Source organism: Gopherus evgoodei, chromosome 10, assembly GCF_007399415.2.
Source record: "Gopherus evgoodei ecotype Sinaloan lineage chromosome 10, rGopEvg1_v1.p, whole genome shotgun sequence".
NCBI lineage: Eukaryota > Metazoa > Chordata > Testudines > Testudinidae > Gopherus > Gopherus evgoodei.
Window position 1 is genome coordinate 70,282,928 of NC_044331.1, and position 14,379 is coordinate 70,297,306.

The 14,379-nt window shown below is 40.1% G+C and overlaps 2 protein-coding genes across 3 annotated transcripts in view; one reads left to right on the plus strand and one right to left on the minus strand.

The window, feature by feature from the left end:
• Nucleotides 1-10,338, plus strand: part of METTL9 (methyltransferase like 9) — a 38,346-nt gene extending 28,008 nt beyond the window's left edge. The window contains exon 5 of one of the 2 annotated variants that reach the window (XM_030578076.1): nucleotides 9,608-10,338. In XM_030578076.1, the coding sequence (XP_030433936.1) occupies nucleotides 9,608-9,813 (206 nt within the window). In that variant the 3' untranslated portion in view covers nucleotides 9,814-10,338. The remainder of the gene's footprint in view (nucleotides 1-9,607) is intronic. The other variant, XM_030578078.1, reaches the window with a different exon arrangement.
• IGSF6 (immunoglobulin superfamily member 6) lies at nucleotides 30-9,599 on the minus strand. Its single transcript, XM_030578079.1, has 6 exons — nucleotides 8,505-9,599; nucleotides 6,585-6,935; nucleotides 5,339-5,442; nucleotides 4,374-4,430; nucleotides 3,429-3,512; nucleotides 30-1,459 (listed from the first exon to the last, which is right to left on the minus strand). The coding sequence occupies exons 1-6, from the start codon at nucleotides 8,569-8,571 to the stop codon at nucleotides 1,418-1,420; spliced, it is 705 nt and encodes a 234-aa protein (XP_030433939.1). The 5' UTR covers nucleotides 8,572-9,599; the 3' UTR covers nucleotides 30-1,417.
• Nucleotides 10,339-14,379: the final 4,041 nt, after the last annotated feature.

Sequence of the window (14,379 nt, forward strand, 5' to 3'; positions counted from 1 at the left end):
GCTCATGCTCCAATACGTCTGTTAGTCTATAACGTGCCACGGGACTCTTTGCTGCGTTTACGGATCGAGACTAACACGGCTACCCCTCTGATATGATATAAAGAAATGCTTTATAATCTAATTAATCTGTGAAACTGCTGTGTGATATCATTGAGGCAAAAAGCTTAGGGTTTAAAAAAGGATTTGATATTTATACAAATAAGAATAACTGTAGGTACTAGAATAAAAATTTATAAGATACCATGTTTGAAGAGAGAGAAGCAGCTAGCCATTAATTACTTGGGATTAGGAAGGAAGTTTATTAGACATGTTGTTCTATATTTGTCCATTGTGTAATGTGGATTTTTTTGCAATTTTCTTCTGAAATATTTAGTACTTGACTATGTAGGCAACACTGGACTAGATAGATCTCTGCTTTGCTCCAGTCTGGTAGTTCCAGTGTTCTTAAGTTGCAAAATGGTAGATGATGCCTCACTGCTGGACACAATTCTTTGCTGAGAGGATGGGTGAGACCAACAGGTATCTTGTAAGACTCGTGAGGTGCGCAGATTAACTAAGTGAGAACTGGTGAAGTTTGACTGTAGTCCAGCAGGCTCAGTTGTGCCCAGCTCTGTGCAGATGCACAAAGGGAAGGAGGAGAGGATTTATGGAACCCCCTCCGTGCCCGTGTAGAGACTTGGGTGTCATTCTAATGGGGAATGAGGAACTGCTTCTGGCTAGCACTTGGAGATATTGTCTGCATAACACACACAAATATAAACATTGAAAAAGAGCAGTCCTTGGATTGACATGTAGACTAAGCTTCCTTCCTAACCCATGATATGGTCCCTCTGGATCAGCTTTGACACTGCATTAGTGTGTATGCTTTTATATTGCCTATTTTTTGTACCTGTTCTGTGTACTGCCAGCCAGATTCTGCTCTTACTCTGGTGTAAATCCTGAGTTACTATTGACATCAGTGGTAGTGATAGCTGATTTACACCAATGTAAGTAACTGAGAATAGAATTTGACTTCAAGGCTTCATTTTCTTTATCTGCCTATCACAAAGCTTTCAAAAGTATTAAATTCACAAAAGAAATTAAAAAAAAAATACTGTATTTGTAGAACTAACCCTAAATATGAAAATTTCCATGAAGTATTAGTAGCTCTTCAATGGAAAATAAAGTCCTTTTCCAATATTTTTATTTTTCAGAGGGAGAGAGTTTGGTAATGTTAATATTCACACTTTAGCTGAAATACTGTCATTTGTGTTTGATAATCTATATGCAAAACACTTTAAAAAAAGCACTGCTCGGTGAGGATTCATCGTGTTTAGCAAGATAAGACTCTTTCAGAAAATTAATTTTTGAAGTCTCAGACATGTTCAGTTGTATTTCACATAAAGGATCTTGAGTATGTGGTATACTTCGAATTTTATCATCTGTTTTGATAGATGGTGTCATCTGGTTCCAAACACTCCTGCAAAAAAAAAACCAAAAACCAAAATTGTAAAAGACTACAATAGTGTGTAATAGTTTGCTTTGTAAAAAGATTTCCTCAGTGGGGCAAACTTCCTTTCCTTTGCTACTGCTGAAGAATACTTCCGCCTTCCTTCTCTCTGTTATCCAGCTGCCTTCATATCTGTGGCATCTGCAGGATTCTTAACCTTTTTCATTCACTGTTGACTACGCTGAATAGGGGAGCACAGAGAGCCAGCAGGACAGTCATGTTTACATTATGTCTATATCCACATCTGCCACGTCCTGGATTACATCAGTAGGGGTTTGATGGCTTTATGGAGGGCAGTTATAGAGGAAAACTGTCAGGGGTATGAACATTAAAATACAGGTTTTATGGCAGGGCAAATGTTTGACCTGTCAGTGCTGAATGTCTATTTCATTTTTGTATTTCATCTGGGAAGTATATGTTCTGCTCTCTGATTAGAAGAAGAAAGGAGCTGTATTGCTTGTGTAGTGTGGATTCAAGAATAGTTTTCTTAACTTAAAAGTGTGTGTGTGTTTCTACAATAGTTCTCCTGTAACTTACTTGGCATATGCAAAATACACTATGGTTTGGTTAAAAATAATTGTTGTAAGTTTGGGAGGATGAAATAACTTTCATTTTTTAATACTGTAACATGAAGTATTCTGTATATGCTGCGTATATTACAATAATTGTTTTGGGAATGTTTAAGTTTTTAAAAAACTTTATTGGAACTATTTTTGTAACTCTCTCCACTTGTAAAGCCATGTGCCTTCATTACCATGGGTCCAACTATCCACTGTTCAGAGGGGGAAAGAAATTAAAATGAATGATATGCCTCCAAAAGTGAACTGCAGTGCTTTTCTATACCTAAAATATGTCATGGCTTTAAAGCAGAGGTGGGCAAACTACAGCCTGTGGACAAACTACAGCCTGTGGGCCACATCTGGCCCACGGGACCGTCCTGCCCGGCCCCCGAGCTCATGGCCCAGGAGGCTCACCCTCGGCCTCTCCCCTGCTGTTCCTCCTCCCCCGCAGCCTCAGCTCGGTTGCTCCGCCGCCAGCACAATGCTCTGGGTGGTGGGGCTGTGAGCTCCTGAGGCAGCGCAGCTGCAGAGCCCGCCTTGACCCAGTCTCTGTGCTGTGTGGTGGCGGCGGTTGTGTGGCCTGGCTCCAGCCGGGTCCGCAGCTGTAGTGCCGCCAGCCACCAGTGCGCCAGGCAGTGCGGTAAGGGGGCAGGGGAATTCGGGTTGGTGGTCAGGCGGGGGTGTGGATAGGGGTCAGGGCAGTTGTAGTGGGGAACAGGGGGTTGAATGGGGGCAGGGGTCCTGGGGGGCAGTCAGGAAGGAGGGGGGTTGGATGAGGCGGCAGGGGTTCCATGGGCAGTCAGGAATGAGAGGAGGGGTTGGATGGGGTGGAAAGGGTCTGGGGGTGGTTAGGGGACAGGGAGTGGGAGGGTGTGGATGGGGCGCCATCAGGGAATGGGGGGGTTGGATGGGGTGGGAGTCCTGAGGACAGATGGCAGTGGGGGCCGGGCCATGACCCCCTCCCTTAACCATCCCTCCATACAATTTACAAAACCCGATGGGGCCCTCAGCCCAAAAAGTTTGCCTGCCCCTGTTTTAAAGTCTGGCATCTCAGGCCTTCTCAGACATAAAATTAGTTCAAAATCCCTTTGAAAAGAGGGGTATCTCCACTCCCCAACAGTATGTAGACCCCAGTTTAAGCCTGCTGGGATGCGCAGTATTGGACTTCTGAAATTTTTGGCATTGTAAGAATAGAAAAACTATTGCTGGTTCAGGACTGAATCTTGCCAATCCTGCCGCTCAGACAGTGAAGAAGTCCAGTTCTGTAGTAAATGTAATATAGTTTTGAAATTTGCTTCTCCCTTTTTCCACATCCAATGAACTACAATAAACAGCCACAAGATTTTGGAAAACCTCTTTTCCTGTTACTTGTTACTCACAGGCTGGTGATGGTCTTGAGCATATCTCTTCTTGTACAGTTCTTGTACAATTGCTCGACAAACTGTTTGCCCACTCATGTTTTTCTGCAGATTAAAATGTGGTTAACAATTTTATATTAGAGACAGATTTGGAAAATGCATTTGCTTCTATATTATACCTTTGCTGATTTTTTTTTAACTTTTTAAAATTTAATAAAGATGTCACCACAACTTCAAGACAGTTTTTTCAAGAGGGTGTTGCAGTTCTAAACAGGATATAAGCATGGTGGAACCCATCTAAAGCCAGAGCCACCATCCAAGGGACCAGGAAAAATCAGTTGCATGATAGAGGTTGGCTTTTTAACTATAGTTCGAACATGGTTTACTTGTAATCTCGGTGTTACTGAAAAGCCATCACTTAAGACAGGAAGTTGCCTGTTGGAGGTGGCCTTTAGCATAGCTCTTACTGTCCAATTAGCCAAAAAAGACTGATGAACAGAAACTGTAAAGCTTGGGGCACAGGTCACTTGCTAGATCATCTGGGCATATCTCACTTAATCAATTCCCTGCCATTACAGGGGGCTTGGGCATTGGTGCACCTTGGTCTCTCCTGTTTTCTGCGTGTGGCACACAACAGTCTAGTCACCTGAAGTATATAATATTTTGATATAATTCTAGTTGTTGGGGTTGATGTGGGAGTGGCTAGGTGGTGTTGGTGGCCTGTGATGTATCCCTTCTCATCTTTAAACTCTGACTGTAAATTCAGCAAATAGTTTTCTATAAATCTTCAGTGCTGGAGCCCTTAGTCACTTACATCTACAGTTTGAGCTCTGTATATTTCCAGCCCCTGTAACCCTTTGTCTGAGACAATTTAATGTCCCCAGATGTGTTCAAGGGTATATTTTAAAAAACAAAAAAAATCTATGAATCAGACACCCAAGACAAGTTAAGTGAATATTAACATACATGATGCTCTCCTTTTTCGTCTCCTTTCCTGGTTTTCTTTACCAGTTTGGATTTTGACTGCAAAACAAAAGTCAACTTTATATACATAGCTCTCCATGCCAAATAATAACTGAAGAAGTACTGTAGCAAAATGTATTGCCTGCTCATAACATTTAGGGATATCTCATTATTTCTCGAGTTCATTTAAGGGTTCCAAATATTGATGATTATTCTAAAAATAAAAACACACAAACCACCACCACACTTACTTAATAAAGACCAATGTTAGTGTCTTCAGTAACTGGGTGCATTTTAAACATGCACACCTGCTCTCTCTGGTTCTGGGGGAGCTTTTCCAAGTTTAAGGTGCCCTGTAACCCTCCTCCAACTCCCTTTTCCATGCATCCTACAATATTTTGAATAGGACTTCACTATGTGAGTAAGAGTATTGCTTGAAATAATTTCATTGCACTTGCATTTAGTTTTATATACATTTCATTATTAGTTTACCAATGAAATTAATCCATGGAGCTTGCAACCTGTGTATTTGGTATTAATGCTCTTTATTTGATAACTATTTTTCTTTCAAAATATGTTAATCATACTTTTTTGTATTTTTGATAGTCTTAGTCTCGTTTACAAAGTGACTTCTGGCAATATATACCAAAGTTGCTATAAATTGTTCCAAGGATAGTTTTGTTTCTGCTGCTTTTCCTTTGAAACTCTCTTTATTAAAAATCAAAAATAAAAAGTCAGTAAGTGATGTGTGTGAGATGTAATCAGTATCTAATCTGAATCTGTGTGTGAGAGTTTGCAGATGCATATGAGATGTAATCATCAACCACACCTCTGTAAAACTCGTTTGCCATCTGTGATGCAAAAGTAATTAAAATCCATGATGACCCTTGGATCCTGATGAAAACATTAAAGCTATTGAGACATCAGGATGAAAACTACCAAATAAGAAAAGTCAAAATTAAACCCACCTTGTAGAATATAAAGATTGCAAATATGGTAGTGCTGTATAGAAACAGCAAAGATGAGAGGACTATCATGGGGATGTATTCTTCGGTGCTGTACTTCTCAGACCCTTTATCATAATAAAAAATGTTAGAATAATGGGAACCTCTTCTATTTGGATCATATTCTTAGTAAGAATAATATTTGTATTATAACCATTCTCATCTGAGGAACTCAGAGCTGCACAGGCACACATTCATTTATTAGTCATTCCTGGTGTTAATTTCCATCTTGGTTCTTGACTGTAGGAGACCTCTTTTCTTCCCGCGAGCTGGGACACTTGATAAGGGTCACTAGATTCAAACAGCTAGGCACTGGAGAGCCCTTGATTTTTAATTTTGTTTTCTTCCCACCATAGCCCTCTGCTGGTCTAAAATCTAACTTTTAAGGAACAAGTTTGAAGAAGTGCTCATGTGTTTATTCAGACTTTAGCAGGGTGAGTGGTGGGATGAATGTAGGGAGAATATGGAACTCGCTTGGGAGAGAAGAGAGTCCATTAGTTAGGGGGTTTTTTTTGGGTTTTTTTTTTAACTTTTGTACATATGTCTAGAGCTTGTTATTGAAGCACATATAACCAAAACTTTAGTTAGTTAAGCCTCCTCATCCCTGTGAATATCTTAATCCCTGTTACATAGGTGGAAATACTAAGACACCAAAGTGAAATGATTTTCCCAAGTTCACACAATGAATCAGTGGCAGAGAATCAGCCCTGAGTCCCAGGATCCTGCTCTGTCTGCTAGACACAGTCCCTCCTGACTATGGCAGTTTCTCAACGGAAGCCATTTTACTTGTTTTACTCCATGAAGCTTGACATGGAGTATTTGTATGTTCAGTTTTGACAGTTAACAAAAAGGAAAATACAGCATCCAATCTCCTGGATTACTGTAGAACATCTCTGAAGGGTCACTTACATCATATGTACAGCATCTGGTTAGTAAACCGTACAAAGATGCTGATTTGTAGCTTTGTTAACAGAGTATCTCCCTAGTTGATCTTCATTCTGCACCTGGAACTCCTGTTGATGTCAGTTTGGATATGTGTGTGGAATTCAGAGTATGACATGGATCTTATTTGCTGTTCAAACTGATACTAAATCAACAAGGTTTCAAGTAAACTCTTAACGTACCATATTTTGCAAGTGTAAATAATTAGAGATATTTAGAAAAGAATATAATGTATTTTTTTTATTGTTCATAGGAAGCAGTGACTGACCTCTTTTTACCAATATTGTTCCTCCCCCAGTTTGCTTAGATGTGTGTGAATTTGAATTTGAAAATGCTATTCCACAGATATAAATGGCACTGTCGTTTACGGTCAGTTTGTTGATTCGAAGTAAAGCACTGTTATCAGACAGTGATCCAATCACTTCGAACTTCTCTATGCATTCAGGTGTACACAAAGCCTCATGTGTAAAATCACGATAGCGAAACCATAGCATTTGAGGGGAGCCTTTACATCCGGAAACAGAGAAACTGCATGTTATGTTCACAGTGTTGACACTGTGGTCTACTTCCTTAAATGGGTGTTGGCTTATGGTAACTTTGCAGGTGTCTACAGCATGACCTGTTGAGAAAAAACACATACTTGAATGAGAGAGGACTTGAGAGCAAGGGATGTTGCAAATTAGATATGTTGCCTTGAATTTACAAAGTGGGGGAGCAGTGATATTTCAACCATGGGACCTGTTTTGGTTGTTTTCATTATGTTTCTTCTTAGATGGTCCCAAGATTGCCTCATGGTCCAAATACCATTTTGTACTTTATTTAATATTTTTCATATACATAGGAAAATATGAATGTGATTGAATAATGATCATGGGTTTCACAGGTCAGCAGTGCCACTTGCTGGTACTGACATTTAAAAATTAAGCAATATACAGAAAAAGGAAGGCAAGGGAAGGTTAACCAGGAAAGAGAACTTCAATTAAGGAACTGAATCACCAGCAACTCACAAGCTTTGTTTACTATAACTGTTATGACAAATGCATTTTTTTTTCCAGGACCTTACAGAAACAAATAACTTTAATAAACTTAAATATGCCAAAATAATTATCAAAATAATGGTTAAATACCTAAAATTTAGATAATTGGAATGGAGACTCTAGAAATGAAAGATTGCTAAACTAACTTTTTTTTTTAACTTTCTAGAAAGTATTTAGCAAATTATTTAAAAAAAAAGTGGACTCCTATCTCTTTGATCAAATCTGGAATTATTACAAATTACTGCATTGATTACAAAAATACATAAAAATGTAAAGTTAGAATAGCACAGAATGTTACTACTTAATATTGTCTGAATTAGGGTGACCAGATGTCTTGATTTTGTAGAGACAGTCCCGCTATTTGGGGCTTTTTCTTATAGAGGCTCCTATTACCCCCAACCCTCTGTCCCAATATTTCACACTTACTATCTGGTCACCTTAGTCTGGATACTTATGTGACTCTTCATCTTTGTACTGTCTGAGCTCCTGGTGGACCAAATGCAGGCAGATTGAGTGCATGGGGTGCCACAGGAACAGAGAGAAGGCATTCTCTTCTTTCTGTGCCACAAAGCAGCTGCAGAGCCATCCCGTGGTCACTACTGCTTCCTTGAGGCTGCAGTAGCCCTAGCAGCTGCTGCACTCCCACTCTGTGAAAGGTATTCATTAGCCACTTTGTGGATGTACTGTACCAGCCAATCTCTCTGTCTCTGCCCTGAGCCCACTGTTCAGTTGGTTGGAGGGTGACCCTCTGGAGTAGAACTCTATGACATGCAGTTCATGCAGACACCATGCACTGGATTCCCAAAAACCTCCTCCTACCAACCCCGTAGAGCAGAACTGCAGCCATTTTGCTGCATCTGGGGTTTGCTATGCAAGAGGGAGAGGATTTGGTCTGATGGTCATAGGTTATGAGGACATTTTGTATAATGCTTTGGAAGAACAATCTTTCATTAATATTCATTTGATTAGGAAACTTTATGAAAACAGCAGAAATTAGCTAACTCCAAAGCAGAATTTTTTCCTTCCCTTCTTATCATTTTACAGACTTGTTCCAAATGAGAGCACTGCATTTTCAATCTTATTTGCAAGAAATACATATGAATCTTTTAAAGTAGGTGAAGAAGACAGTAAGTTGGAAAAATAAGTCTTACCAACGCAGTATAGAATCCAGTTGAATTCCAACACTAGCACGACCTTGCATTTATTGAAAGGTGCCATTTCTTTGTGTGTTTGTCCAAGAAATGTTTCTGCTCAAAAAAAGAGGAAGTTAATTAGGAAACTTTAGGAGTTACACAATGTCCTAAACTTCGTGCTCAGACCCTTCCTACTTGCATATATTTACAGGAATTAAACATTGTGTTCAGTAAATTTCTTAAAGATACAATATGTATTTAAAATATAATCAATTACGTTTTTCAGTTCGGATTGGTGAAAATCTCTTCTTTTGATAGCGAATGGTTTGTTTTTTTCATTTTAAAAGTACTACTTTGCTCAAATGCTTCTGTTGATTTCATTGGCTGTAACAAATGACAACATATTTTCCATTATATAAAGTTATACAGAACTCCATTTCCTTTTTGGGAGGACCCTAAACAAATAATCCTTCTGTTAATTCAAGGGCCATTTTGGTAAGTGAGAAGAGAAGTTCTGTAAATGCTGTTCCACAGGACCCACTTAAGATTTCTTTCCTAGTTTGGTGTGGAGTCTCTTGAGGTGGATTTTTTTGGGGAGGGGCTAGAGGATTGATTTTGGTTTTTAGCTAGTAGTATGACCATAGTATTCCTGAAGAATTCATAACAAATTATGGTTGTTAGCATCTGTCTTTATTTATTATAACTAATTGAAGCCAGTTCCAGCAAGGAAGTATGACAGAAAAGTATGAGAAGGCATTTTAATGTTGGCCGAGATTTTAGTTTCTCAAGCTACATCTGCCAAATCTTAGTTTCACTAAATGATCTTACTGTTCTGAGTCAAATAGTTATTTGTCCAAGTGGGCCTGCATGTAGAACTATTTGTAGAGGATTTGCCAGAATCTGAACTTTGGAGGGGGAAACTCCCTCTGTATTCAAACAAGACCCCTGAACATTGTGGTCTTCAGATAGAGCTGTACAAATGCTTTACCTGCCATGTGTGTTGGTGTGGATCATTAACTTTGGAATGGAATGTAAGCAGCACAGCATGCTTTCTTTAAGAGACTGTCATACATTGAAAAGGGTCCTTTTTAAATTTAAATACAATTGTTTTGTTTTCTCAGTAGGTGGCAAGTGGGAAAAACCCTCAGAAGTTTTGGAAATCAAGGGGCAGACTTGGGAAGAACAGGTGAATAGCCTGCCAGAAGTTTTCAGAAAAGCTGGTTTTGCCATAGAGGCTTTCACCAGACTGCCATACCTATGTGAAGGTGATATGTATAATGACTACTATGTATTAGATGATGCTGTCTTCGTCCTCAAGCCGGTGTAAGCATATACGAAGTAGAAGTCTCCAGAGTCAAACCCAAGAAGCAGCCTCTGATGGAGGTGTCTGATTTATGATTACTTAATGGGAGGGAATTTTGGGATTGCCATTCTAAATAAATATCATGTAAGAATTTTAAAGGCCAAAATACTAATGTATTTCTTTGTAGTATCTTTAAAAAGGACAGTTTTTTTAAAACAGACTCTTCAGTTGAAAATTTTTACCAACTCTTAGCCCAACAATGCAGTCTGCATTCCAACATTAATGGAAGATATTTTTTATACTTAACTGCAGTAGAGATCATAACCAGACAAAAAAATAGTTATGATGATACATGAACCGATACACAATATGGATTGTTCTTTAAGAAATCAAGTGAAAACTGGCAATAAAGCTTGCCATTCAGTTCAAAACATTGTTGAATATAAAGAGTTGGAATGGATATTCTTCCATGTTAAGAAGTTATTTTATCTCTGACTGTCATTCTTCAGCACATCTTTTTAATCATGCTAATAAACTTTTTTGAGATGACCTTTGCATTAATTTTTGTGTTAATTTATGTTAACATAGCGTGCTTCTCTGCACAAACTGTTACGTATATAGATAAAAGAATCTTGTAGCAGAACAACTGACTTCATTTAACAGGATTTAACTATTGTGTCGAAGACTAATGTAATCAAATTTTAAAAAATCATTTTTGGAGGGGTTCTTCCATGTTCCTCTCAATCTCATAAATTCTCCTTGCTTTTGCACACATCAATTTCCAACTAAGGAGGGTTAGTCAGGATTTATGGAAGCTGTTCCTTAAACTGATGGATAGGGTCAAGTTGATACATGACAGACTTCCACAGGTTGAGCAAATTTTCTCCAAAGGATTCCAACACAAGAACTAAGGTGGGAATTTTCACTTGAGATCCTCCATCACCACTGCCAGACACACACACTTGTGCTAGGATAATTACCTTCCCTGCAACATTGTTATGGTGTCTGTTTGGAGTCTTCCAAGTGCCTGATCAAACCATTTAGTTTAAGTTAAACAATTTAATCTTCCCCTTCCAGGGAGTTTCACTGAAGTTTTAATTTAATCTGCCCAAGAAGGGCTCAGCTCCAGGTATTGTTTGTTTGTTTTGTTTTTGTTTTAAATAGAAGGTCTTCCCAGTAGCTTTGACATGCTGGCTGCATACATTGGAAGAGTCTCTGAATTGGATTGTGGCATGTAGACATAGCTTCTTAATGAGGGAGATGCAGATATCCAGCCACTCTGGCAAGAGCTCTGGAAAGCACTGTACCTGCAGTAGCCACAATGCTTCCCTGAGTTTAAGGAGCACTGGAGGGGCATGGCTACTGTGGCACCCCAGATGAAGGTGTAGTACCCACTGTCCCTGGCCGCCTCTGCTGACCAGTATGGGACCATGGCTCTTCACCCTATCCCCAATGGAGAAGATAGTGACACCAGCCCTATAAAGTCTTTACACTTCAAAGCTGAGATGATCAACACTACCTAGGGATTTTCATTAATAGAAATTGGGTGTCTAAATTTTCCAAGTAGCTCACAAAATCTCAGTGTAAGGATGCAAGGACTAACACTGACCCCATCACGGACACTGCAGACACTAGAGGTGTCTCCTTGCAGCCAGACAGGGTCTGGATACAGTCTTGTCCTGTGTCACTACTGGATCCAATGCAGGCCACAGTTTGAAGATGCTATTCTGCCAGCTTCATCTTTGCTCTCAAGCATTGTGTATTTTGTATTTCTACAGTTCAGGTTGATTTTACATTAACTCTTTATTTATAAATAAGTTTAATTATTTTAGCAGTAAAAAGATTTCAAAGTTCCAAGCCATTAGAACTCGCTCACTGAACATCTGCCATCTCAGGTTTCACACCCTGCCTGGGGAAAGCTGAAATAAAAACAAAGCTGTTTTAATTGATTTAGGACCAATTTTTTAAAGGAAGTTAGGTGCCTGAAGTTGCAGAATTTTGGCACATAACTCCCACAGATTCCATCTGCATCTGTAGGTGCCTAAACACCTTTTAAAATCTGGACCTAGAGACTGGTTCCTGATGGCCACAGATCATCTTAACTGCACAAGGCAACATCTCACCTACAGTAGAACCTCTTTTATCCAAACCTCTGATTTGAAAGCTCCCATTTGCTGAAACTGGGTTATGTTGCCCTGATATCATTTGTGGGAAAGAATAATTTTGATAATGGACTATACAGATGGTACTTGTTCATTAATATTCCTAATCATCTGGAATCTGATTGACATATAGGAAGATTATATATTGAGTTGTGTGCCTGTGTAACATTAGCTAAATGGTAATTTTAATAAACCTGATACAATTACACATTTTAGGGGTATTGTATCAGAAGGAAACTTCTGTTTCTAAGGTACATGGGACTTCTGGCTCTGACTGGTAGCTGCACTGGAATATAGTAATCCAGATCTCTGTTTTTCAGAGCCATGTTTTCATTGCTGGTAGAGACCAGAACTGCCACATCAGAATGCCTCAGAGGAGGATTATCTGAGCTTTGTTTTAAATGCTATTTGTTGAGTAGAGTTGATTTTTTTTAATTGATAAACATTTCAGTTTAAAGTATATTGTGTGCTATGAAAAGAGCTAGTGGAGGATTATATAGTTCAGAGGCTTGATAATGAGGCAGCAGCCTTTCACCTCCTACATCACTGATTTAATTGTTATAGAACTATAGTGATCTTAATTCTTGAATATCTGATTTTGAGAGCAGCATTGGTGAAAAATATGACCTCCTAAATAAGGCAATTAAACGTCCTGTCTCACTAACTTGGCACAATTCTAAACTATGATAAAAGGTGAACAAAAAGGCTACCCACCTACTAAGCCAAGTTCAGGCATTTAGGATTTTGTATTTCATTGATTAGCAGCTTCCCCAACACCAAATACAGAGACAGCAGCTGCATGTCTTCTGCCTGCAAATGGTGTATCTAAGTCTTGTGAGAGAACACAATGCTCAAAACTCAGGTATTAGCAAGTAAGTAAAAGAACTGGTAGAACCTCAGAGTTATGAACACCTGGAGAATGGAGGTTGTTCCTAACTCTGAATGAAGCCTTATGGTTGTTCTTTCAAAAGTTTACAAATGAACCTTGACTTAATACAGCTCTGGAACTTTATTATGCAGAAGAAAAATGCTGCTGTTAACCATCTTAATTTAAATGAAACAAGCACAGAAATAGTTTCCTTATCTTGTCAAATCTTTTTTTAAACTTGCCCTTTTTTAGTCGTTTACCTTAATACAGTACCATGCTGTATTTGCTCCCCCCTCCTTTTCTTTTGTTCTTTTCTCTGCTGCTGTCTGATTTGTACTTCCATTCCAAATGAGATGGGTGGTTAACAGATCTGTTCCTAACTCTGGTGCTCTTTACACTGAGGTTCTCCTGTATTGACTTATCTAATGTTTTCTGTTGTTGTTTTGAAGTCTAAACAAACTCAATTAGTGATTGGGAATCTTAAGCAGGTTCTGGACATTTCAGTCAACCTTTGTAATCTGTATGTAATTGTTCACTGCCTTAACTTTTCTACCTTCTGCCTTGGAAAGGTTTCATTATACAACCTTAATGGCTATGATTTTTTTTCCCCCATGGAATAGCAAATGGTTTGTATCAGTAATGAAGCCTTTTATAAGGCTATGTCTACACCGCACAGCTTTTAGCAAAGCAGCTGCTGTTTAAATTTGGGCAGAAAAGTAGTCAGACCAGCTTTGGTGGAGTAAAGTGGGTTGTGTACATTTTGGGGTGCAAATATTAGTAAAATTAAAACTAACAAGCTTCTTTTATGCGTATTAATGTGGTGAACATGTAGCCCTTAATGTGTAATAAACAGGTGTGTTCTCTGCTTCTAAATTGCCTTGGGATCCTTTGAGACAAAAGGCACCGTATAATAGATTATCATTCTCTCTACATCTTTAGCGTGGGTTCGTGTTCAAATAAGGATTTTTACTGAATGGTTTTGAGAGCAAATGTCAGGACAAGAAAAAGCTGTGACTGGGAAGAGTTTGTGACGCGCTCAGGGGTTAAGTTCTCGCGCAATTCTCTGCACTTAGGCCCCAATCCTGCTAAGCTTGAGACTGGACTTTACCCACGGTCTCCCCCGCCAGTGACGATGCTCCAGCCCCGCTTTGCATCGCAGGAACTGGCGCTGCTGCTGGTACAAGGCAGCCCAGCCGCCGGTGCGTAGCCTGAGGTCCCCCGCTCCAGCGGACCCGGTGAGCCGGCGGGCAGGGCTCAGCCCGCAGCAGCTGCCCTGCGAGAGACCCGGCGCCAGGCTGCAGCAGAGCGCCCTGACTCCCTCCATCTCCGGCAGGCCGCCTCCTCCCTGCCCTCCTGGGGCGAGCCCCGCGGTCCAGGCCCCTCCCCGGGGGAGCCGCCCGCGGCACAAGCCGGCTGCACGGGGATCCCCTGCGAGAGACCCAGCAGCGCCAACGCCCCCTCTCCTCGCCCCTCCTCCGCCGTCCCGCCCTCTCCCCACGCTCCTTGCCTAGGCGCCCCCCGCCAGAGGAGCCGGGGCTGGCACAGGAGGGAAGCCAGGAC

What these genes read in the sequence shown, in the direction of transcription:
- IGSF6 (XM_030578079.1), bottom strand. Translation starts at nt 8,571, where the DNA reads ATGGCACCTTTCAATAAATGCAAGGTCGTGCTAGTGTTGGAATTCAAC. An exon ending in CTGGATTCTATACTGCGTTG is followed by an intron (nt 6,936 to 8,504) that starts GTAAGACTTATT and finishes TTTTCTCAACAG; the next exon opens with GTCATGCTGTAGACACCTGC. An exon ending in ACGAAAAAGGAGAGCATCAT is followed by an intron (nt 3,513 to 4,373) that starts GTATGTTAATAT and finishes TTTAATCTGCAG; the next exon opens with AAAAACATGAGTGGGCAAAC.